This window comes from Apodemus sylvaticus, chromosome 6 (genome assembly GCF_947179515.1).
Source record: "Apodemus sylvaticus chromosome 6, mApoSyl1.1, whole genome shotgun sequence".
Classification (NCBI taxonomy): Eukaryota; Metazoa; Chordata; class Mammalia; order Rodentia; family Muridae; genus Apodemus; species Apodemus sylvaticus.
The window spans coordinates 18,860,456-18,883,485 of NC_067477.1; the positions used below are offsets into that span (position 1 = coordinate 18,860,456).

Here is a 23,030-nt window from a genome sequence, read left to right on the forward strand (position 1 = left end):
TGGGGTCTCAGGGTTTCATGTAGGCTAGGCTGGATTTGAACCCCTATGCATTTCTTGTATGTAACTTTGAATTTCTGATCTTCCTATTTCTACCTGCCGGCAATGCTTGGATTGCATGTGTTTGCCACCATGCCCAGCTTAAGCGGTGCTGGGATGGAACCCCAAGGCTTAGTGCAGGCTAAGTAAACATCCTACCAACTGAACTGCAGCCCCAAGCCCTGATTTCCATGTTTTCGGAGGCATGAATACAATAGAAATGCACGTGGCTGGGCACAGATGGGTAGATCTGACCCATCCACACAGAAGGCGCAGGAATATTTAGAGGCACCTCTGAAGGGCTGGATGTGATGTCACTTCTGACTTTGAGGGTCAGGATTTTGGGCCTCATGATCTCAAGGCAGCATTCTTTCACTTTCTTCATAGTTTAAAACATAAAGGGAGGAACTGGAAATTGCAAAAAGCCTGGGGGTCAGGACAGAGACCTGACTGGTATTCCAGCTAGCATACAGCCTTACCTGTGACCCATGCCAAGTTACACAACCACACCCTCACGAGACCTTATTGCTCATTGTAGGATCAGAACATACACACTACTGACTTCACAGAGTTTCTGTGAGGCTCAGGGGAGACTCTAGAGAAGAATGGCAGGTCTCCACCTGAACCCTGAGCTTACCTCCCCACAATGGGTCCCTTCTGTATTACAGACTCCTGTCCTTCCAAATGGGCTCTTCCTTTTATCAAGTTCTCCTGTTGGTTGGCTTCTGTGCTCCAATGTTCTGCATGTTGTCATCCAATCCCTACAACCGAGAGTCCCCCCACCCTCTCTCTATGAAGAGCAACCCAGCCTCCCAGGTGGCTCCCAGCAACACCAAGTTTGCCTTCTTGCTGTACCAGAGGCTGGCTCAGGAAAGCCCCGGTCAGAATATCCTCTTTTCTCCTGTGAGTATCTCCACTTCCCTGGCCATGCTGTCCCTGGGGGCCCGCTCAGCCACCAAGACGCAGATTCTCCGGAGCCTTGGCTTTAACTTCACACACATGTTGGAGCCCACCATCCACATGGGCTTCGAGCACCTGGTCAGCTCGCTGAACGAGTGTCACAAAGGCCGGGACTTGCGGATGGGCAGTGTTCTCTTCATCAGGAAGGAGCTGCAGCTGCAGACCAGGTTTCTGGACAAGGTCAAGAAGCTTTATGGGACAAAAGTCTTTTCTGAAGACTTCTCAAATACTGTCACCGCCCAGGCCCAGATCAACAGTTATGTGGAGAAGGAGACCAGAGGGAAGGTGGTGGATGTAATCCAAGACCTTGACTCTCAGACAGCCATGGTCCTGGTGAACCACATCTTCTTTAAAGGTAAAGCTGATTTGTTCTTTTCTTTCTCTTTCCTTCATTTCTCTTTTCTTTTTTCCTTTCCTTCCCCTTTTATGTACTTGGATGTTTGTTTGTTTGTTTGTTTGTTTGTTGAGTCAGGGCTAATGCATTTCAAGATGGCCGCCATCAAGCCATGCAGCTGAGGATGACCTTGAGCTTCTGATTCTCCTACCTCCATCTCCTTAAAGCTGGGATTATAAGTGTGTCCACCACACCCCGTTGATGCAGTGGGAACTGGACCCCAGAGCTTTGTGCAAGTCACACACCTTAACCACCAACAGCGACACGACCCCAGCCCACCCCTGATTAACATTTCTTTTCCTTTCGGTGTTGTGTTGTCAAGGAAACAGGTGTGTACAGCAGGGTGTGCCTGAGTTCTCATCAGCTCTGCAATTAGCGACCTCTACATTCCTGGCTGTCTTCCGTTCCCTCTCTAGCTGCCATTCATTAATTAACTTGTGGCTCCATTTATCTCTGTGTTAGCATGAAGCAAGTATCTGTCCTAAAGAGCTCTGCTCAGCAAGGAGGACCCCAAAATATCCTCTAGAACTCTTGAGGAGAAAAGAGCTTGTATTTTGGCACCAACATACTAGTCCCTGGATACTTCACAGCAGTGACACACTGGGCCCTGTCTGGCCAGTTTAAAAACCCAGGAGTGAGAACCAGTTTCAAAGGTTTGGAAGTGTAGACAAGTCAATTGGTCACTCATATCTGTCCAGAGCTTTGCTGTTTGCAAAGCCACTGTCACAAAGGACACTGATCTGAAGCTGAATGAGCATCAGCTTTGAAGGCACACGACCCTGAGTCTGGCTTCTACCTCTGCCCCTTTCTTGTTCCACGGTCCTACGTGTGTTTCTGAGAAAGCTCTGCAAAGGGCTAGGTGACCACTCTGGACCGGTGTCTGCCTCTTGCCTGGGCAATCACTAAGCACACACAGCCTCACAGGACCACGCCTAAAGTCGAGTGCCTGGTCCTCAGAGCCACGTGTGCCACTCTGCAACGGTTCCTTCCTTCCCTCCATCCTCCCATGTACCCAACCTCCAGTCCATCCACCCAGCTCTTTACCCACACATCCATCTTCCTATTCACCAATGCAGTCCAACCATTTGCCTAGTCATCTACCTACACATCCTCCAAACACAAAAAAGAAGGCAAGAAACCTGGCCTGCTTTTCTTTGCTGGTGAGATACCTTCATTTGCTATATATTATCTTATTTGGTTTATTTCTAATGAAAGGTCATGTGGGCAGCATATAAAGTGCTCAGGTCAGGGTCTTCAGTTTCTGGCATCTTCACCGAGGCTGCAGTGCTTTGGAAGTAGAGACAAGCTGGTGACTATGACTCACACCTGCCTACAGCAGTGGTTCTCAACCCCTGGGTCACAACCTCTATGATGACCCCTCCAACAGGAGTTATATTAGATATCCTGCATATCAGATATATACATTCTAATTTGTAACAGTAGCAAAAATATAGTTATGAGGTAGCAGTGAGATAATTTTATGGTCAGGGATCACCACAGCATGAGGAATGGCATTACAGGGTAGTGGCATTACAGGGTAGTGGCATTAGGAAGGCTGAGAACCGCTGGGCTAATCCTTTGCTGTTTGCCAGGACAGTGTATTAGAGAACACTGTTCTGAAGCCGAATGAGCCTCAGCTGTGAAGACAGATTCCAGTTCCTTTCTGTAATTCCACAGTGTATTTTCCTCCTCAGAAGGAAGACCCCATCTCTCCTCAAGAAAATGAGCTGCCTCCCCCAATTCTTGCTCTTTCCCACTATAGACCAGTAATCTACTCTGTGTTTCTGCAACCTGCCTATTTCAAATCTAACATAGGATTTGAGATAGGATTATAAGCCATGTCTTCCCCGGTGTTTGTGTGCAGCTAAGGTTCATCCACACTGCCTAACATTTAACGGAAGTCACCCTTTCTCTAGCCAGTTTCTCTTTTCTGTACTTTCCCTTTCTTTCCTATTCTTTGTTCTTGTTGCTAATTTGACACTGTGAACAGAAGCCAGACATTGCTCCTGCAAGGCTTGGGTCCAAACACGTGAGCTAGCTCCCAGCTCTCCTTCATAAATGCTGAAAATACTGTTGTCTGGACAGGTAACATTCTGTGTGCGGATAGTGGGTATGCAGGCTGATCCTACTTCAGGCTACTGGGAACAGCTTACTGTGACATCAGTGAACACTCATTTTGTGTGGATGCTGTTTTGAGTCTTTCAAGTGTGCAGCCAGGAGAAAGCCCACTTGGTCATATGGTAATTTCATTCTCTACTTCAAGAAGCTGGGAACTGTGTCTGTAGAGCCGACACCATCAGTGGCTCAGGGATCCAGTCTTTTTCGTAGTCTCACTGCTACTTCCTTTCTTTTCTAAATTTTAGTTTATCTATGTGTGTGTATGCATGAGTACACATACATGCATTTGTGTGTATGTGTGTGTGTGTGTGTGTGTGTGTGTGTGTACTACATACAGGAGTAGTTCTCTTCTTCCATCACCAGGGAATGAACTTGAGTTGTTAGGCTTAGTCAGAGGCTCCTTGATCGACTAACCAGCCCTAGTTTTCTTGGCTGGAAGATCTCCCCACCTTTGTAGAGGATCACAGTGTGCATATTGTGACTTGCCACCCTCACTCGGTTCCGCAGTCTATAATTTTGACTCACCTTTATTTTCTGTCTGTGCACCCCCAGGCCAGCTGTCAGCGAGTGCTCTGATTCGCCCAGATGTTCCCAAGCTGCCTACAGCTTTATTGGCATCTGGGGCCTTTCATGTTTGAGATATGGGGGAGGATTCCAAATCTCCTGTAAACATTTGATCCTTTAGACATTTATTTGTTTATCTCTCTGTTGTCTTATCTCTTATCCATCCTCCAGACAGCCGGGAAGTGAGGACACTTGTCTATAATTGCATATGAAATACACTCCCACACCTCCAGGGAGAAGGCAGTAGGCACCAAGTTTGCCTCAGTCAGTTGTGTGAGTGGAGGCTCCCCGTTATGATTCAGCCATTTGCCTTGAATGACTTCTCCTTGGGTTGCCACGGCCGACTGGGACCATGTTTAGGGAGGGGTGGGCATGCAGAGGGACTTGCTTTGTGGTTCTTGCTGACAGGACCTTCCTTCTCTTTTCTGTTTGTCCTCCTAAGCTCTGCGGTTAGAGAACCATTTGTCTTGACTGTTAAGTACCACTGGAGGTGGTTCAGAGTTCCGCCTGCTTGTCTTGGCAAATGTCCTCGGGGAGATGATATTTGCCTTGGCTGAACTCCAAGTCAGATTAAATACTGACAGCTTTTATAAGTCATTCTTTTGGTATTGCAGGAGGCAGCTCAGATAAAGACAATTCTTTGAGAATGAGTCTAGGACTGTTTTTGTTTTGAGATATGTTTTCTCTGTGTAGCCTAAGCTAGCCTCAGACTCTCAATCTTCCAGCCTTGGCCTCCCATGTTTTAGGATTGCAAGTGTGAGCCACTGTGTAGGACCTGGGAATGAGTCTTTAAAGTATTCCAGCCCCATCTTGTTTTCACCATAAATGTGGGATGTTATTTTTCCAGACCATATAGAATGAAGAATGGGATACGGTACTAAAGCCTGTTAGAATGCCACGAATGTTGCCACTTCTATCAAGACACAGTTTATTTTCTTTAATATTTTGTTTCTCAGCTACAAGCATCTGAGGATTTTTCAGAGTTCTAAAAGAATTGATTTTGACCACTGTTGTCAGGTGTGTGTGTGTGTGTGTGTGTGTGTGTGTGTGTATGTGTATGTGGTATACTATTAAGTGGAGTGTATTTATATGCATGCAAGTGTGTCCATATGTGGTATAATATTTATTATATTTGTGCAAGTGTATATGGTCTGTGGGGTATTTATAGTATATAGTGTGTATGTGAAAGTCCATATAGGAGTGGGTATATGTGGTATGTGTGTAAATTTGGGTGAGTATGCAAGTACATATATGGTATGTGGGATGTATTTATGTGTTTGTGTGTGCAGGTAATTTATGTGTGTGTTGTGTATATGTATGTATGATATGTATGTTATGTATATGTGGGGTGTGAATGTGTGATATATGTGATATATGTGATGCATGTGTTTTTCTCTCTGTTTCTATATGTGTAGCATATTGTATGGTGTTGTGTGAACATATGTATATGTGTATATATATATATATATACATATATATGTACATATACACATATACATATATACATATGCTTGTATGTGTGATATGGGGTGTGTATGGTATGGTGTGTGTGTGTGAATGGTTTGTGTGTGGTGTATGTGTGTTATATGTATGTGTGTATGTGAGAAGTATATTATGTACATATGTGTGTTGTAGGGGTGTATGGTATAGAATGTGTGGTAAGTGTATATGTGTATATGTGTGTGTTTGGGATCAAAGTCTAGGCCTTGCAAAGCTAGTTATGATGGTTTTTATGGAAAACTGAGTTTTGAGAGGCCCTCATCTGCCTTTTTTTTTACCTGGCAAGTTTCAGGGATGTAAAGCCCCCTCTTCTTTTGCATTGACTTACGCGTTCCCTTCTTTTGCACTGATGGAAGCCCTGCCCTCTTTCTCCACACTAGCCAACTGGACCCAGCCCTTCAGTGCTGCAAACACGAACAAGAGCTTCCCGTTCCTTCTGAGCAAGGGCACCACTGTGCACGTTCCCATGATGCACCAGACAGAGTCGTTTGCCTTCGGAGTGGACAGAGAGCTGGGCTGCTCTGTTCTGCAGATGGACTACAGGGGAGACGCCGTGGCCTTCTTTGTCCTCCCTGGCAAGGGCAAGATGCGGCAGCTGGAGAGGAGTCTGTCTGCCAGGAGGCTGAGAAAGTGGAGCCGCTCGCTCCAGAAAAGGTGAGCATCAGTGCCAGCAGGCAGGGAGCCGTTCACCCGAGGGTGGGGACTGTGGTGGTGACTGTTCAGTGATAACTCCTGTGTACCGAGCCCCTCTGCCTGCCGGACAGTGATGTTGAACCTCACTGTCACCTGGTTTCCGCATCCTCTCCTGTCTTCCCAGATGGAAACAGGCTCCTTGAAGGTAAATGGATGTAGTGGTTACTTTTCTGTCACTGGGATAAAGCACCATGACCAAAGGCAAGTTAAGAAGGAAAGGGCTTACTTTTGACTTACACACCAGAAGATGAGAGTCCATCATGGTTTGGAGTGTAGGCTCAAAGTGGTAGCCATGGTGACAGGAGCAGGAAGCTGAGGGACAACACTTTTCACTGCAAGCACAAAGCAGAGTGAACATGTTGAGGGGCAAAGCCTCAAACTCTTGAAGTCCACTCCAGTGAAGTGCTTCCTCCAGCAAGGGCTGTACTTGTCATAACTTCTCCACATGGAGCCACCAACTGGGGACAGAGCATTCAGATGCCAGAGCCTATGGGTAACTTTTCTCATTCAAACCACCACAGTGAATCAATCATACAAGGCCACACACACAAAGCTTTTAAGTCCAAGCAGAGTTCATTCCAGAAACCAAGTCATACTGAATTCCGTGAAACTATTTTTATAAAAGCAAGCAAACGAGGATCAAGTGGCCATAGGTGTGTGGGTTCATTTCTGGATCTTCAATCCTGTTCCATTGATCTGCCTGCCTGTCACTGTACCAATACCATGCAGTTTTTAACACTATTGCTCTGTAGTATTGCTTGAGGTCAGGGATACTGATTCCCCCAGAATTTCTTTTGTTGCTGAGGATAGTTTTAGCTATCCTGGGTTTTTTGTTGTTCCAGATGAATTTGAGAATTGCTCTTTCTAACTCTGTGAAGAATTGAGTTGGGATTTTGATGGATATTGCATTGAATCTGTATATTGCTTTTGGCAAAATGGCCATTTTAACTATATTAGTCCTGCCGATCCATGAGCATGGTAGGTTTTCCCATTTTTTGAGGTCTTCTTCCATTTCCTTCTTCAGAGTCTTGAAGTTCTTATCATACAAATCTTTCACATGTTTGGTAAGAGTCACCCCAAGGTACTTTATACTGTTTGTGGCTATTGTGAAGGGGGTCATTTCTTTAATTTCTTTCTCAGCCTGCTTATCCTTTGAGTATAGGAAGGCCACTGATTTGCTTGAGTTGATTTTATAACCTGCTACTTTGCTGAAGTTGTTTATCAGCTGTAGGAGTTCTCTAGTAGAGGTTTTGGGGTCACTTAGGTAGACTATCATGTCATCTGCAAATAATGATAGTTTGACTTCTTCCTTTCCAATTTGTATCCCTTTGACCTCCTTATGTTGTCTAATTGCCCGAACTAGCACCTCAAGTACAATATTGAAAAGATAAGGAGAAAGGGGGCAGCCCTGTCTAGTCCCTGATTTTAGTGGGATTGCTTCAAGTTTGAAAACATCCAATGGAAAAAAAGATAGCCTTTTCAACAAATGGTGCTGGTTCAACTGGAGGTCAGCATGCAGAAGAATGCGAATTGATCCATCCTTGTCTCCTTGTACTAAGCTCAAATCCAAATGGATCAAGGACCTCCATATAAAGCCAGACACTCTGAAGCTAATAGAAAAGAAGCTGGGGAAGACCCTTGAGGACATCGGTACAGGGAGAAAGTTTCTGAACAGAACACCAATAGCATATGATCTAAGATCAAGAATTGACAAATGGGACCTTATAAAATTACAAAGTTTCTGTAAGGCAAAGGACACCATCAAAAGGACAAATCGGCAACCAACAAATTGGGAAAAGATCTTCACCAATCCTACATCAGATAGAGGGCTAATATCCAATATATATAAAGAACTCAAGAAGTTAGACTCCAGAAAACCAAACAACCCTATTAAAAATGGGGTACAGAGTTAGACAAAGAATTCTCACCTGAAGAACTTCGGATGGCACAGAAACACCTTAAAAAATGCTCAACTTCATTAGTCATTAGGGAAATGCAAATCAAAACAACCCTAAGATTTCACCTTACACCAGTCAGAATAGCTAAGATTAAAAATTCAAGAGACAGCAGGTGTTGGTGAGAATGTGGAGAAAGAGGAACACTCCTCCACTGCTGGTGGGGTTGCAAATTGGTACAACCACTCTGGAAATCAGTCTGGCGGTTCCTCCGAAAACTGGGCACCTCACTTCCAGAAGATCCTGCTATACCACTCCTGGGCATATACCCAGAGGATTCCCCACCATGTAATAAGGATACATGTTCCACTATGTTCATAGCAGCCCTATTTATAATTGCCAGAAGCTGGAAAGAACCCAGGTATCCCTCAACAGAAGAGTGGATGCAAGAAATGTGGTATATATACACAATAGAGTACTATTCAGCCATTAGAAACAATGAATTCATGAAATTCTTAGGCAAATGGATGGAGTTGGAGAACATCATACTAAGTGAGGTAACCCAGACTCAAAAGATCAATCATGGTATGCACTCACTGATAAGTAGATATTAACCTAGAAAACTGGAATACCCAAAACATAATCCACACATCAAATGAGGTACAAGAAGAACGGAGGAGTGGCCCCTTGTTCTGGAAAGACTCAGTGAAGCAGTATAGAGCAAAATCAGAACAGGGAAGTGGGAAGGGTTGGGTGGGAAAACAGGGGGAGGGAAGGGGACTGAAATGTAAATAAATATATCAATAAATTAAAAAAATAAAAAATAAAAAAATTCATCATCATAAAAAAAAAATAAAAATAAAAGCAAGCAAACAAACCAGCTGAAGTCTTGGTGCTCACTTGTAGACAGAGGGGCACGAGGCAGCTGAGTCTCTGAAAGTAGAGGCTGCTGAGTCACTGAAGGTAGAGGCTGCTGAGTCACTGAAGGTGGAGGTTGGTGAGTCACTGAAGGTGGAGGTTGCTGAGTCACTGAAGGTAGAGGCTGCTGAGTCACTGAAAGTAGAGGCTGCTGAGTCACTGAAGGTGGAGGTTGCTGAGTCACCAAAGGTAGAGGCTGCTGAGTCACTGAAGGTGGAGGTTGCTGAGTCACCAAAGGTAGAGGCTGCTGAGTCACTGAAGGTAGAGACTGCTGAGTCACCGAAGGTAGAGGCTGCTGAGTCACTGAAGGTGGAGGTTGCTGAGTCACTGAAGGTGGAGGTTGCTGAGTCACTGAAGGTAGAGGCTGCTAAGTCACTGAAAGTAGAGGCTGCTGAGTCACTGAAGGTGGAGGTTGCTGAGTCACTGAAGGCAGAGGCTGCTGAGTCACTGAAGGTGGAGGTTGCTGAGTCACCAAAGGTAGAGGCTGCTGAGTCGCCGAAAGTGGAAGCTGCTGAGTCACTGAAGGTGAAGGCTGCTGAGTCACTGAAGATGGAGGCTGCTGAGTCACTGAAGGTTGCTGAAGCTGCATTACTCCTTAGAAAATGGTAGAGAATGGGAGGTAGTAAGTACCTAATAATGGTGATGTTGTTAGCTCTGTACATATCATAGAGAGTATAAGGAAATTAAGCATATGATACAGATGATTATTGAATATTTATTTTTTAGTCCCTTCACATGATTCTTTCATGTCATGGGGTGACATTTTCATCATCCTCAGTATCTGTCATCTAAGAGGAAAGGAAAGATGAGGCTTAGAACAGTAGTTATTTAAGGACGATGAGGACCAATGTCCTGGGAGGGGAAGGCAGAGTACCCAGGAGCTTGTGAACAGAGGGAGCCTGCTTCGGTCAGGGGAATGCACCAAGGGTGCAGTCATGACACCAGCCACAAGCATGAACATGGGAGATGGATGGACTCTGGGATGAGTATTTCCAGGCTCCTGGCCTCTTACTCCAATGGGATACAAGATGACACAGATTTCAAAACAGCAAGGAAACTTCCTTCAAAGCAAAACAATAATGCAGATCAAAAAGAACTGGCAAGCTCACTAACGGATCACACAAGTGAGGCTTCTCAAAGGTTCCAATTATTGTTTGGGGTTCTTTATCATGAGGCTCAAGAGGAGGCGGCTGAGTACTAAGGACATAGCAAGGGTGGTTGTCTGTTTTGATTGATAGGTTAGGTCAGATAATCGATCATCTGTTTTCTATTCACATCCTTCTCATCATGCATCTCATTGTGACCGCATGCACACACAGTTATGCACAGAATAAGATGGTAAAGAGGGAGTTCTCCCCTAAAAGTTCACATGACTTGCCTTATTGCATGCACACCCAAAGCCAGCCTCGGCCAGATGGTCCATAGTCCACACACGATTCCTGATTGTGTTCTAGGACATGTTACCAAGGAGTTCTTAAAGGAAGTAATTTATTCCATTGATTAACGCAAGTGTATGTGCAACTTGGTGCAGGTTGGAGTTCCCGGGTAGCCAACAGGTCACTAGGTACATTGTCTGGAGAGGTATGTGTGCACAGTCCAAATCAAATGGATTCCAAGCTGCTCCCTACGCTTACCTGCCTCAAGGGGAACACGAAGAGATAGAGGCTGTGGTGGTGGCCCCAGGGCAATACTAGGACATACAGGCTGTGGTGGTGGGTGCTTCTGATAGAGGCACAGCACTGACAGAGGCGTGAGGTGGAGAGTCAAGAGGCACTGCAGGCTTGTCAAGGTTTCTTCTCTTCTCCCTCTGCACTGGTGCTGGGTGAAGGAAAAAGACAAGGCTTTAAGGAGGCCGCAGGAAGGCAGAACCCAGAGGGAGCCAGAAAACCCAGAGGTGCCCAGGCCATCAGAGGAAGGAGTTGTCTGTGGTACTAAATGCCAGGGAAGCTTGTCAGATGAGGACTGCGGTATCTCTCTATTCTTTCGGTGAGCAGCTAAGCACATACGCATAGGCAAGGCCTAACCATCTTTAAAAATAAGAGAACTGCTATTGAGTGTGCCCAGGAGAGCAGCCATGGGGAATGCTCAATAGATGAGTGGCGTTTGCTCTGGGATAGAGAAACCATTGCAGAAGGAAACGTGCCCAGCTGTAGGTTTGTGTTGTCCAATATGGTAGCTTCTGGCCACAAGTGGTCTTCCATATTTGAATTTAGGAAAAATGGAATAAAATTAAGGACAGTGAGATGGCTGGGTGGGTACAGGTTCTGGCTTTCAAGCCAGACAACCTGAGTTTGAATTTCAGAATTCACAAGTTAGAAGGAAAAGACTGACTCCCAAAGGTTGTCTACAACACACACACACACACAAACACACAAACACACACATTACATACATACAAATACACACAAACACACACATTACACACATAAACACACATACAAATACACACAAACACACACACAAACACACACAAATGCATACATTACACATACACAAATACACACACATTACACGCATACAAACACCCCACACACACACAAATGCTATACACACATTACACACACAAACACACACAAACACACACAAATACACACATTACACACACAAACACACACCATTGCACTCATGTGATGCTGAATACCATCAATCGATCAGTATAACAAGTGAACTAATTAAAAAACTTAGCTCATGGTTTGCTATAGGCATGTGTCAAATTGTTCAGTACCCATAGTGGCAAGCATATTGGAAGGGGCATATGCAGGTATATTCCCAGCATGGTACAATACTCTGTGCGGTTTTGTCACCCTGGGAGATTATCAGGAAGTCCTGCTGGGCAGGGCCAGGTGATGTGGCTGCTACCATTACTTCCTGATGTCGCCACTGGTGTCCGCTGTGGTACCCAGCTGACCCATCACCTCCGGTCCTTACTTGGTTATAGGATCCTTATGTTTTATTCTCGTCCCCAGAGATGAGCTTACTCATCCGGGAGACTCAGAGACAGACCATCCCTGGTGCTCTGGGACTGGAGTGAGTGGACTTCTCTGGCACTCAGTAATAGGGATGGAGAAAGCACTCTCCAGAAGTGTCACATGGAAGTAGAGATGGGGCTATCCTAACTTTGTCTCTTCCCTTTTCATTCTCCATAGATGGATCAAGGTGCTCATTCCGAAGTTTTCCATCTCTGCTTCCTACAACCTGGAAACCATCCTCCCCAAGATGGGAATCCGTGATGCCTTTAACTCAAACGCTGACTTCTCTGGAATTACAAAGACACACTTCCTACAGGTTTCTAAGGTAAGCTGATGGAGATGTGCGTGAGAAAGTCCACGCCAGAAGGCACAGCTAAGAAAGGACTCCCATCCTACTGCGAAGGTCACAGTCTGGAGAGGGTGAGGTGTTTAATGGCCAAAGGAAAGGCCATGTCTTGTGGCCGACAGGCCTGGGCCACCACTGCCACCACAACCTGACTCACAGATACACATAATCCCTCTTCAAGAAAATAATCTGTGCTTTTTTGAAAAACAGGTCTGTTCCTAGCAAGCAACACAGATGCCACATACCCACAGTGGAAGAACAGATAGGAGGCATCTAGCAGCTCTTCCTTCCCACCATCAGTGAATTCCCAAGCAGATGCTATAGCAGCCGCTGTCCAGGTGCCTTTTGTACCTGCGGATGTGGCATTTGTCCTAAAAGGGTAGAGATTGTTACAGACTCTGTGGGGGTCTGCCGCGGGGGAACGAGGGTTCCTTGGTTCAGGAAGACACAGGTCCGGCGGAAACATGACAAACTGACATGACCACAGAGGTGGTTTAAAATCTGAGTGTATTTCTCGGGTATCTCTCAAAGTCCAGTCAAGTTAACATCTTGAATTAAGCATCATATACATTTGTAAAAGGCTAGCTAGGCTTTCTCAGGCAATACAGGGTGTTTACCCAAAGTCCAGGGCCCATATGGCTAAACTGCTTCTTCATCTTGGTCTCGATGCCAGCCTGGAAGCTGAAGAAGGATGGTTCCCGTGCCTAGCCTCCTGGCAAAAATGGTGACATTGTAGAACTTGAGAAACTGTCTTGCTTGCGCTGTCTTTTAAGAGTCCTTTTGCCTAGTCTGCCGGTTGCATTCTTCTCTGTGCCATGTTTGGGGCCATCCTAGGCCCCAGCCCAGGGCAATCAGCTCTAATGATTAGCTCCGGTAGCAGTCTCTAGCCTCTAGCCTGGTAAAGCTAACTGGCTGCAGCTTGATGAATTAACTAACTCATTTCTCTTTCGAGTGTCTCTCTCTCAGACAGAGAGAATCTACTGTCTCTCTATAAATCAAAAGTATCTATTGTCTCCCTGTCTGTCTCTCTGTCTGCCTCTCTGACTCACTCTCTCTCTCTCTCTCTCTCTCTCTGACTCTAGTCTTTCTGAATTAAGTATAAACTGTATCTTGAATCACATATGGATAAGCCAAGAAAGGCTGCTTTCCTTAAGGGCTCCCTGCGTGAGGCCTTAACAACAAAAGGCCAATTCCTCATAAAGCTTCCCTTGCTATTCAGGTGGGCCTGAGATAGCCTGTCTGTAAGCAAAATCAACAGGCAGAACTAGATTAACTTGTGGGGGGAGGTAGCTAGGGACCAACTCAAATGTAAATTCTTTCTACCTTGACCAATACTCATCTATCTGGCAGGGGCCTCTTAAGATTTTTCAGATGTAAATATCCTTAGTCTGGGCTAATGCTTAGAAAGTCACCTGCCCTGAAAGGCAGTGATTTAGAAATAGTGACTGGAATTTTTGGAATGCCTTTTCTACCATAATAACATATATGGTTGAAGCAAAGCCGAATTTTTTGTTATAAGATGGATTCTTATATTTGCTTGGTTAGGCCATGTCTCAGCTATAAGGAAATAGGAGAGTTTAAGAAATTGCCAAGTGAGATTTATCTGCTTCTAAATATATGGGGAGGTCCATTATTCCCAGGAGACATTTTTTCTTTCACTTCTGTCTGTAAAATATCATGTTTACAGACTTTCACTGGGCCACCGTGGCAAGAGATGGCTCTAAAAGGCCAGATATTTTGGTCCTCTTGTGACAAATTATTGAATTCAGTTCCCACATGATATAGCAATTGTTGCATCTGAAATCGCTTAGCCTGGCAGTACAGAGGGGTGTCCCATGTCCTCATGTCCCACAGAAAGTCTCTTCATTTATTGAGTCATCCATTCACATCCAAGTCTGTGTTCATCAGGTTTTTTCATCTGGTTAATCTATGTTTATTTATATGTTAATTTGATAACGGATTATATGAAGGTCAGATATTGTTCCGAGGACATTTTGTCATTGGTCCCCAGGGAAAAACAGTCTGAGAGGTCCCCCATGGGATGTGATGAACCCAATAGAGCTTTACCCAAGGGGAATACTCCTATGCATCTGAAAAGCTGTCTTCACGGGTGGTCCCAGCCCATGATGTATCGTGGCCATTGGTCACAGGCTGAGAGCCTCATACTTAGAAGAGAAAGCAGCATCAGCCTTTGGTAGCGGGACTCTCAGGACACAGCTCCTGTGGGAGTCACTGATACCTGTTCCCCCAATTTACAGGCTGCTCACAAGGCTGTGCTGGATGTCAGCGAGGAAGGGACAGAAGCCGCGGCAGCCACCTCCACCAAACTTATAGTCCGCTCGAGGGACGACCCGTCTTCCATCATCGCCTTCAACGAGCCCTTCCTGATGCTACTTCTAGATAAAAATACAGAATCTATCCTCTTTCTAGGGAAAGTTGAGAATCCCAGGAAGATGTAGGTTGGAGATGAACTGTTAGCCGGTCTCACACTGATAATGCACAAGAAATGGGTGTGTGCTGAAAGACGCTTGCAGAGTGATAACAACGCTCGCTTCCTTGCTTGAGGCCCACTTGACTCCATCAAAAGCTTATTGGCCTCAGGGATAGCACACTGGGGCCCAATCACAGAAGAGACAGCAGGGCCTGGTCACCCTGCAGGTGGCCCCTCCCACCTGTTTCCCCACATAACTTTTTCCTGGAACGTGACAGGGCAGGCAGGGCTCCATTCCTCAGAGCTCTTGGAAATGATGAGGAAATGATGACATTCCTCAGTACCCTTGCTTTTATGGCTGGCTCCCAGCCTGCATTCAATAAACCTGAAATGTCAACTCAGTGGCTACAGAACCCCTCCCCCATCACCAGGGCCCTAATCAGAAGACGAGGCATTGCCCACTTCTGGGTGGCTGGGTGACACTCAGTGGTGACATTGTGGTAGCTACGTGGATCCATTCTCTCATTTGCTCAGGTGAGCTCCTCAATGGCTCCTGACATGCTGGGTCTAGATGGGAGAGGAGAGAGAAAGCATTCAATAGCGATGAAACGAATCGGTGGGCAAAGAAGTTGTGACAAATTAGGGTAAGTGTCCCAAAAGCCACGTGGGATGGTGGGGACCTTCACAGGAGAGTCATGAGTGGGGCGATGAGGAGGCCCTGTGGCTGGAGCATTGTGTATTATAGGTGTGCAGGTAAATGGAGAGAGTAGCACAGCAGCACACCTAGGCCAGGTGAGGGATGGGAAAGGGAAGGTCACTGGGTTTCTTAAACAGGAACATAACAAGTATCAGTGCAGTGTGGGTTGTAAAGACCTCTCCAACACGGCCACCTTTCTGGCCCCAAGACACCCTGACTGTGGCTGTTTATAGTGACAACAGCCTGGCATATCCTGAAAGCCACACTGAGGCAGAGGCAGCTCACTGCCTTCACCTCACTCCCCACTGTCCCTTCTGCCCCGCCCCCACTGCCAGGTGTCCTGTGTGGGCTCCTTGCCACTTCATTTCACAGCACTGGCACGTCCCCTGCAACCTTCAGCAAAGCTCGGCTTCCTTTTCTGAAGGCACTGGTGCCCCATCAGCCCAAATGCTGGATTTCCCAGGCTGTTGCATAGGAAAAAACAAACCAGAGAGACTTAGGCAGGCTCTCAGAAGAAAGTCAGGGAGGTGCCCTCTGCTGGTCAGCAAGCAAAGTGCAGGTCGGAAGGCTCGAACGTCGCATGCGAGGTATGGAATGGAAAATCTTACCCCCATGGGCTGGTCCATGACATCAAAATCGTCAGCAAGAGAACATCAAGAATGACTAAGTTGGGCATGACTGCCCTCCCCAAGATGGGTAACAGTATTCTAAAGGCAGATAGAGTGAATAGGAACCAGGATGACAACAACGTCATGTTTGTTAGATTCCCGGTACTGAACCCAGAGTACCAGGCTTGGGCTGCTCGTACAGTTCTAGAGGCACCTGTCCGATGTCCCTAGCTGTAATGCCCAGGACTGACTGCCAGCTCGACAGAGGAAGCTTCTGGGCCTGTCCGTGAGGGATCATGTAGGTGTGGTTCATTGAGGTAGGAAGGCTTGATTGTTGAGGGGTACCATTCCTGGGGCTGGATCTCAGACTAAAGCAGAAATCCAGATGCGAGCATTTGTTACGCTCATCTTTCTGTCTATGGATGCAGTGCGACCAGCTGCCTCAATCTCCTGCCACCGAGACTTCTCTGCACTGTGCCCTTGATTCACGAGGCGGAACAGACCTTTCCTTTCTTACGCTGATTTTCCCAGGTTGTTTACTGGTCACAACCACAAGACTTAGTAACTATTATTCCAGCCACGCTCTATGCCTTGCACATCAGGTGTCGCCTTGATGGGACGTCTTTCTTTGTTTAAACCATTTATTTGCTGTCCTCTCTCACTTGACCAGGGAGTGCAGAACATGGGCTCTCCTGTGCTAGCCTTCAGGATGCACAGCTGATCTGGATCCACAACAGCCACCAAAGCACCTTAGAATGTAAATAAAAACAGCGGCTGCCCATTCCTGTCTGGGCAGGAATATTTTAAATATTGTAGCCCACGCAGGCAGCCTGACTAGGGCACTGGGCATTTGGAATTTCTAAGTGGATGTCCATTCTTCGTCCTCAACTCAGTGAGTCAAGTCTGCAGGCACTAAACCGAACTGAGCACCTACGATGGGCAGAAGCAGTCCTGAGGCTGGGGTGTGGTCAAGAATCACTCCCACAATGTGAAGTTCACAGTGAGGTAGGAGGAGGCGAGGAAGAATTAACACTTGCTGAGAACGGAGGCTGTTCAGATGGACTGAAAGTACTTGTATGAGGTAACCAGCATTGGGAGGGCCACAGAGTGCAGTTATGGCTTCAACTTGTGTCTCTGTCCTGCAGACACAGACGACGATAAGAGCTGCTTCTGGGGTGACATTAGAGACATCACAAGCAAGATAGGCACCCAGCATGCAGGCAAGAGGCAGAAGGGACCAAGCTCAGGAAGGAGGACTACAGAGGGTCTTCAGTTTACGCTCTCTCAGACAGAATGGAAAGGCAGCCCAGCCCCCATGCTGACTGTCACGCTTTAGGACTCTAATCTCCATGTCCTTTGTCCCCCCTCTTAAAAGCCCACCCCCCCATGCCATAAGGTTGCCCGATGAACAAGCACACTGAGAGTGCTGAGGAAGACTCATCCCAGATCACTGGTGCTCAGGGAGCACCACCCATGGCTGGTGCTCCTACAGATGCTGATGTCCGGAAGATGGGGATCGAGGATGGCTCTGATAAGCGGGGAGCCGTGGAGCAAGGTGTGCATTCATGCAGATGTCTTCCGCCCACTTCCCCACCTCCCCATCCTCAGAGGCATCCATGACACCTGACACCCAGCGTCTGCCATCCTTTCTGGTGCTAAGAGCTGGCTGCAGCAGAGCTGGCTCAATGGTGGGAGCTCGCTTCCGGGCAATAGCACACCTCTTCTCTGCAGCCCAAAGGAGCCCACGTGTGAGGAGTCTGGGGGACAGTGGCGACATCACTTGCTTTGTGATAACTGTGAAGTTTGGTGTGATAACACGGAGCAGGCATGTGACACGGAACCTAACGTTTGATACAGGCTCTGCTCAGCACAGGGACGGCCACTGGTCAAAATCATAAGCCATCTGTTAATAACTGGCCTATACATCACATTTCCTTCCTCGGCTGTCACGGGCAGCCATGCCATAGCAACAGAGAATGGGAGTCTCTTTTATTATTAATAAAGTCTGCTCTTAGACAACTTTATCCATGTATGCAATGCATTCTGGTTACTCTCTCCTACCCTCTCTCAGCCCCTTCTCTTCCTTACAAGTGTTTCTCCATAATTACTAGTTTTCGTTATGTTTCATGTCCCACAGAATGTAAATGGCCATCCGTGTGACCCTGAGTTTGGAACAAACTCACTACCAGAGCTGTGTACTCTCAACAGTGGGTACTCAGCTGGACCACACGCCAATGCCACCCCCTCTTTTAGAATCTGTTAGTTATCCATTGGACATCAATGTGACAAAGTGAGTTTCAGTGTGGTAAATATGTGTGTGTGTGTGTGTGTGTGTGTGTGTGTGTGTGTGTGTGTAGCACACATGTGTGCCTGCCCTGTGCCCACACAACAACAGACACAAGTGCCAATTACATGAAGGTTATTCCCACAAAGATCCCACAAACTAAAGCCTTCTGCAAGCCAGCATGAGAAGAGTCTGGTGACACACTGTTACAAGCATGCCCAGAAGAAGTGACACAGCCCAGGCAGGGACAGACGGAGGGGGTGGCTTTCTGAAGGAGAAAGCTGGCCTGACTCCTAAGAATGGCGGATGAATGAGTAGGCACTGGGATCTGTCTGAGAAGCAGAAGGGGCAGGAACGTCATTCTAGGCAGGTGACGGGGTGTGCAGGAAAGAAGCAGGGCTCCTTTGCTTATCAGCGGTTGTTTGGGGTGGAGCAAGAGCAGAGTTTCAGGGGTGGGAGGCGAAGTATAAGTTTGGCGGGACAGTGATAGCCGTGAGCATCTGGGAGAAACGGGCTCTCTGGAGACTGCCAAGGCGGGAAAGGGACACATTTCAGAATGGAGAACGGGTGGGCACTGCCGGGCCTGCAGTGAGGAGGCAAGGAAACCACAGGCAACGTGAGATGAGATTAGTGCGGCCAGGGCTGGGATCCAGTGCTCTGGGGAAGGCTCTGTCGCAGGCAGGGATGCGTGATCATCAATTGAAAACCCAGGGCTACACTGGTCCAGCCTGTGTGAGGTGCCTGCGTTGGGGGCAGGCCCTGCAAGAGAGCAGTCTAGAGAGCCAGGCAGCAAAGCAGGACCCAAAGCGGCCATTTTGAGAGTTGGGAGTTCATACACAGCCCTTGGTTCTAGGGAGTGGTCGGTGAGTGGAGGGGAGATTCCTGGAAAAGAGAGCAGAGAGGCTCATTAGTGGGTGCAGCCAATTCTTCCACCATACTGGCTGCCAGGAAGCCAAGCTATCAGGAGGTCGCATGCATGGGCACCTCTGGCACACATGTGCCACCTCCACTCACTCTGAGGGCAACCTGCAAAACAAAGGTATTTGCCCCTTACAGGACAGGAAGCTGCCTCTCAAAAAGAGGGAGCAGCCTTCTGAGTCGTCCCACGGCAATGCAGTAGGGAGCAAAGCTTTCCTCTCAGAGCATGTGGTGACTGGAGGGCACACTGGCTGCAGAGACAGTGCCAGAGTCCTCGTAAGATGCTCTGGTGAGGGGACACCAGAGCCTGGTCCCAGGTGACGGAAGAAGGGCACGTGGCCTCTCCTCCCCGCAGCTCAGGCCTGACTCCATCTCTCCCACACTATGCCTTCTGCTCCCCACGGGGCCCTGCGTACAGTCACAGTGGGAAAGAGACAGAGAGCAAATTCCCATTCTCAGTTTCCCTGTTCAAACCCAGGGGGCAGGCTTTGTATAGGCGCCTTCACCCAATCAGCCATTGGCAGGCTCTGCATGGGAGGAACTTGAGATCATCTCCAGCTTCTCAAAATGAGGAAAGGAGCCAAAAGTTACCAGCTGTCTCCAAACGCTCCAGGGAGAAACTGTGTCCTGTGGATCAGGGAGAGTGTGTGAGAGATACTGACTCCCCCTTCCCACCGGAGAATTAAGAGCAATCTCCTGGGATACTTTATACACTGAGAATGCTCCTTGCTGGTGATATTTGCTTGTAGAATTAAAGACTTCTGTTTTTAATGTTAAATGTTATTAGTTTCATTGAGATCAAGACACATGTTCAGTCAGAAAACTTACAAAGGGCCTTGAGGGTGTAGCTGAGTTGGTAAAGTGCAGCCCTGTAAACCCGAGGTTAGAGCCCAGCATGCATGTAAAATGCTAGATTCGGTGATGTGTGCTTGCAATCTCACCGGGGAGGCAGAGACCCCTGGAGGTTCCTGGGCAGCCAGCATAGTCCAATCAGTGAACCCTAGGACCTAGTGTGACACCCTGTCCCATAAAACAAGGCGGATAGCTTCTGAGGAATGACACCCTGTGGGACTGACCTCTGCGGTCCACATGAGCATTCACATACACACACACAGACACACACACACACACACACACACACACTTACAAACAAGAATACAAAGTCACCTCTGTCCCATTGGGGAGAGACCATGTCTTAAACAAAATAAACCTCAGCATCAGGCTTGTGTGTGTGTGTGTGTGTGTGTGTGTGTGTGTTCACATGAGTACAGGTCCTTTGAAAGTCCAGAGAAGGTAGTCAGATCTCCTGGAGCTGGAGTTACAGGTTACAGGCAGTTGTGAGCCACTCGATGTGGGTGCTGGGGCCGAACTCAGGTCCTCTGCAAAAGCTGTAGGTGTCTTCTGCCTCTGAGCCACAACTCCTGTGCCCACCACCTGTCTTTCAACACTTAACAACCTTTTCGCCAGCACCTTCTGCAACCCACACAGATTATACTTAAAGTGCCCAGAAAGTGCTGGGATGCTTGGTGTGGTGGCAACAGCTCAGAGAGTGACTCGAGAGAGCAGGCCACTTGGTGTCACGCTGCTCTCTGAGAAGTAGTGGTGGCCACCCTTCCTCAGGGTCTCACAGCGAGGGAGCGAGGGAGTGCTGTTGGATCCCACAAAGCTCGTAGTATTTACATGTCGGCATCTCCAACACTCCCCGACCCCTGACTCCCATCCCCACCGATGGCACAACACCCTCAGACAGAATGGAGCTCTGAAGCACAAGTCACTTACTTGTTTGTGGGACCAGCAGCCAGGGCACACACTTTGAAAAAAAAAATGCCCCATTTGTGTCCTATTTGCCTTCCTGTCAGTTCCAGGAACTGACCTGGAAAATATCGACCAGGCTGCTATGGTCTTCAAACTCTGTGGGCTAGAGGCCGTACCGGACTGTGGAGCTGGGCCCACCTGGGTGACTTCTCTGTGAGTATGCCCTGCACCCAAAATGAAGGTGGGGCATCTGTTTGTCTGTCTGTCTGTCGTCTGTCTGTCTACCTATCCTACCTACCACCAGCTTTAAAGGCAGAACCAGGGGCACTGAGACCGGCCCCTAAACCTTGAAGCTAGAATTTCAGGTTTTCAGGTATTATCTCTGGAAAATTCGGCCGTAGAGAATCTTGACATAGGAACTGTCAATATTCCTGGCAAACCAACATTTAAAAAACAGCTGGAAGTTAAGTGGCAGTCTAGTGACTTTACTAGAAACTCAGTTACGGCAACGGGCCTGTGCTCACAAGCCCAGGTCTGGAACTGAGCCCCGCCAATCCTAAGCCACAGTTTCCCTGTGTACACAGCTGGGTTAAGGGTCTCTGTGACTGGAGGGTCTCAGGAGCATTATCTTAAACAACAGACAGCAAACTGCCCCAGCATTTCAGGAAGACTGTGACTCTTGGCATTTCAATAGCTTCCAGGTGTTTGAACCGCAGGTGGGAAGCAGTGGTAGTATAGCATTGATTACCGGAGATGCTACGCCTGTCTATGCCCTCCCCACGCATTTGTAAATACCTCTGACTGCAAACCAGTGATGCAATGTGCCCGATGTACCCAGCGCTTAAACAAACACTTAGAGACAAGAAGCGTATAACTCAGGAATACAGCTCTGCTTTTTCTCCGAGAATCTGCCTGGGAACAGAGTTAAGTATGCCTGATTTCCAGGACACCCAGCCTACGTAGGAATGGGACAAAATCTTCTAGTGTATTTCTCATGCAATAAGTCACGAGAGGGGTTGGCATTGCTATTTAACTTTTACAAAGGGAGGCCCTGAACTGCAGAGACAGAATTACACAGCAAGTAACTTCAGAGTCCTAGTTCAAGCCCAGACCCCACCCCACCCCCTACAGTTTAGTCTTCCTTTTGCAAATCACCTTGGGGTGTGGTGTAGCAGGGTCAGGAAGGTGCTGGGATCAATGACCACAAATGGCTCCCTCACATTTTCTGCCCTTACTTTACCAGGGCAGACCAATAACTCAACATCACTGTTCAGCCAATTATTCCACACTTCCCTCTGGTTTTTCCATCTAAGGAAAGTCCCAGGGACGCCAAACTGTCCTTTAGTCCCTGACATGGAGCTGGTGCTGGAGGGAGGATGTGATTTTAGGAGATTCCCACCACCCTTACTTTAGCCAGCACGTGACTCTCACCTCCTGAGAATACGTGGCGCCTATAATCTGGTTGGGCACCAGGGGGCAGTGTTCCATCGCCTCTCCCTTCGTTTTGCTCCAGCAGGGGACACTAAGCCAAAGATGTCACACAAGCAAAATGTACAGAAAGTGTGGATGCTTTCGGGACAAACTAGAAACAAAAATCAGCGTGTAGCCGCTGTGTAATTAAAAGGCAGAAGGGCTGGTTTGAAGGGATGCAGGAAGGTATCAGAGTCCAGAAGACTCCAGGATGCAGGGGGCGGGGGCAGTGTGTCCTCTGCAGGACTGTGGGGGTGGGGGACACCTGTAAGAGAAAAGAAGGAAGTGGAGCAAAGTGGGGTGAGCCTTGCTTTGTCCACACTGTAGGCTCCGCCCTCCCCCGCCCCACCCCCCCCCACCCCCCCACCCCCACCGCACCACGCTGTCCTTGCTTCTACCTCTCCGTGAACCCTCTCGGGTGAACAGCAGCTATTCTGACTCATCTCATAGCTTAAATTAGAGCACTTGGCATTT

General features: G+C 47.6%; 1 protein-coding gene across 1 annotated transcript; it reads left to right on the plus strand.

Moving 5' to 3' along the window:
- Positions 1–720: 720 nt before the first annotated feature.
- Positions 721–14,852, plus strand: Serpina9 (serpin family A member 9). Its single transcript, XM_052186695.1, has 4 exons — positions 721–1,351; positions 5,953–6,226; positions 12,225–12,372; positions 14,652–14,852. The coding sequence occupies exons 1-4, from the start codon at positions 721–723 to the stop codon at positions 14,850–14,852; spliced, it is 1,254 nt and encodes a 417-aa protein (XP_052042655.1).
- The last annotated feature ends 8,178 nt before the right edge of the window (positions 14,853–23,030 follow it).

Bases quoted from the DNA above. Each gene is read 5' to 3' on its own strand.
- Serpina9 (XM_052186695.1), top strand. From the start codon at position 721: ATGGGCTCTTCCTTTTATCAAGTTCTCCTGTTGGTTGGCTTCTGTGCT. The intron at 6,227-12,224 runs GTGAGCATCAGT...CATTCTCCATAG, and splicing joins AGCCGCTCGCTCCAGAAAAG to ATGGATCAAGGTGCTCATTC. The intron at 12,373-14,651 runs GTAAGCTGATGG...CCCAATTTACAG, and splicing joins ACTTCCTACAGGTTTCTAAG to GCTGCTCACAAGGCTGTGCT.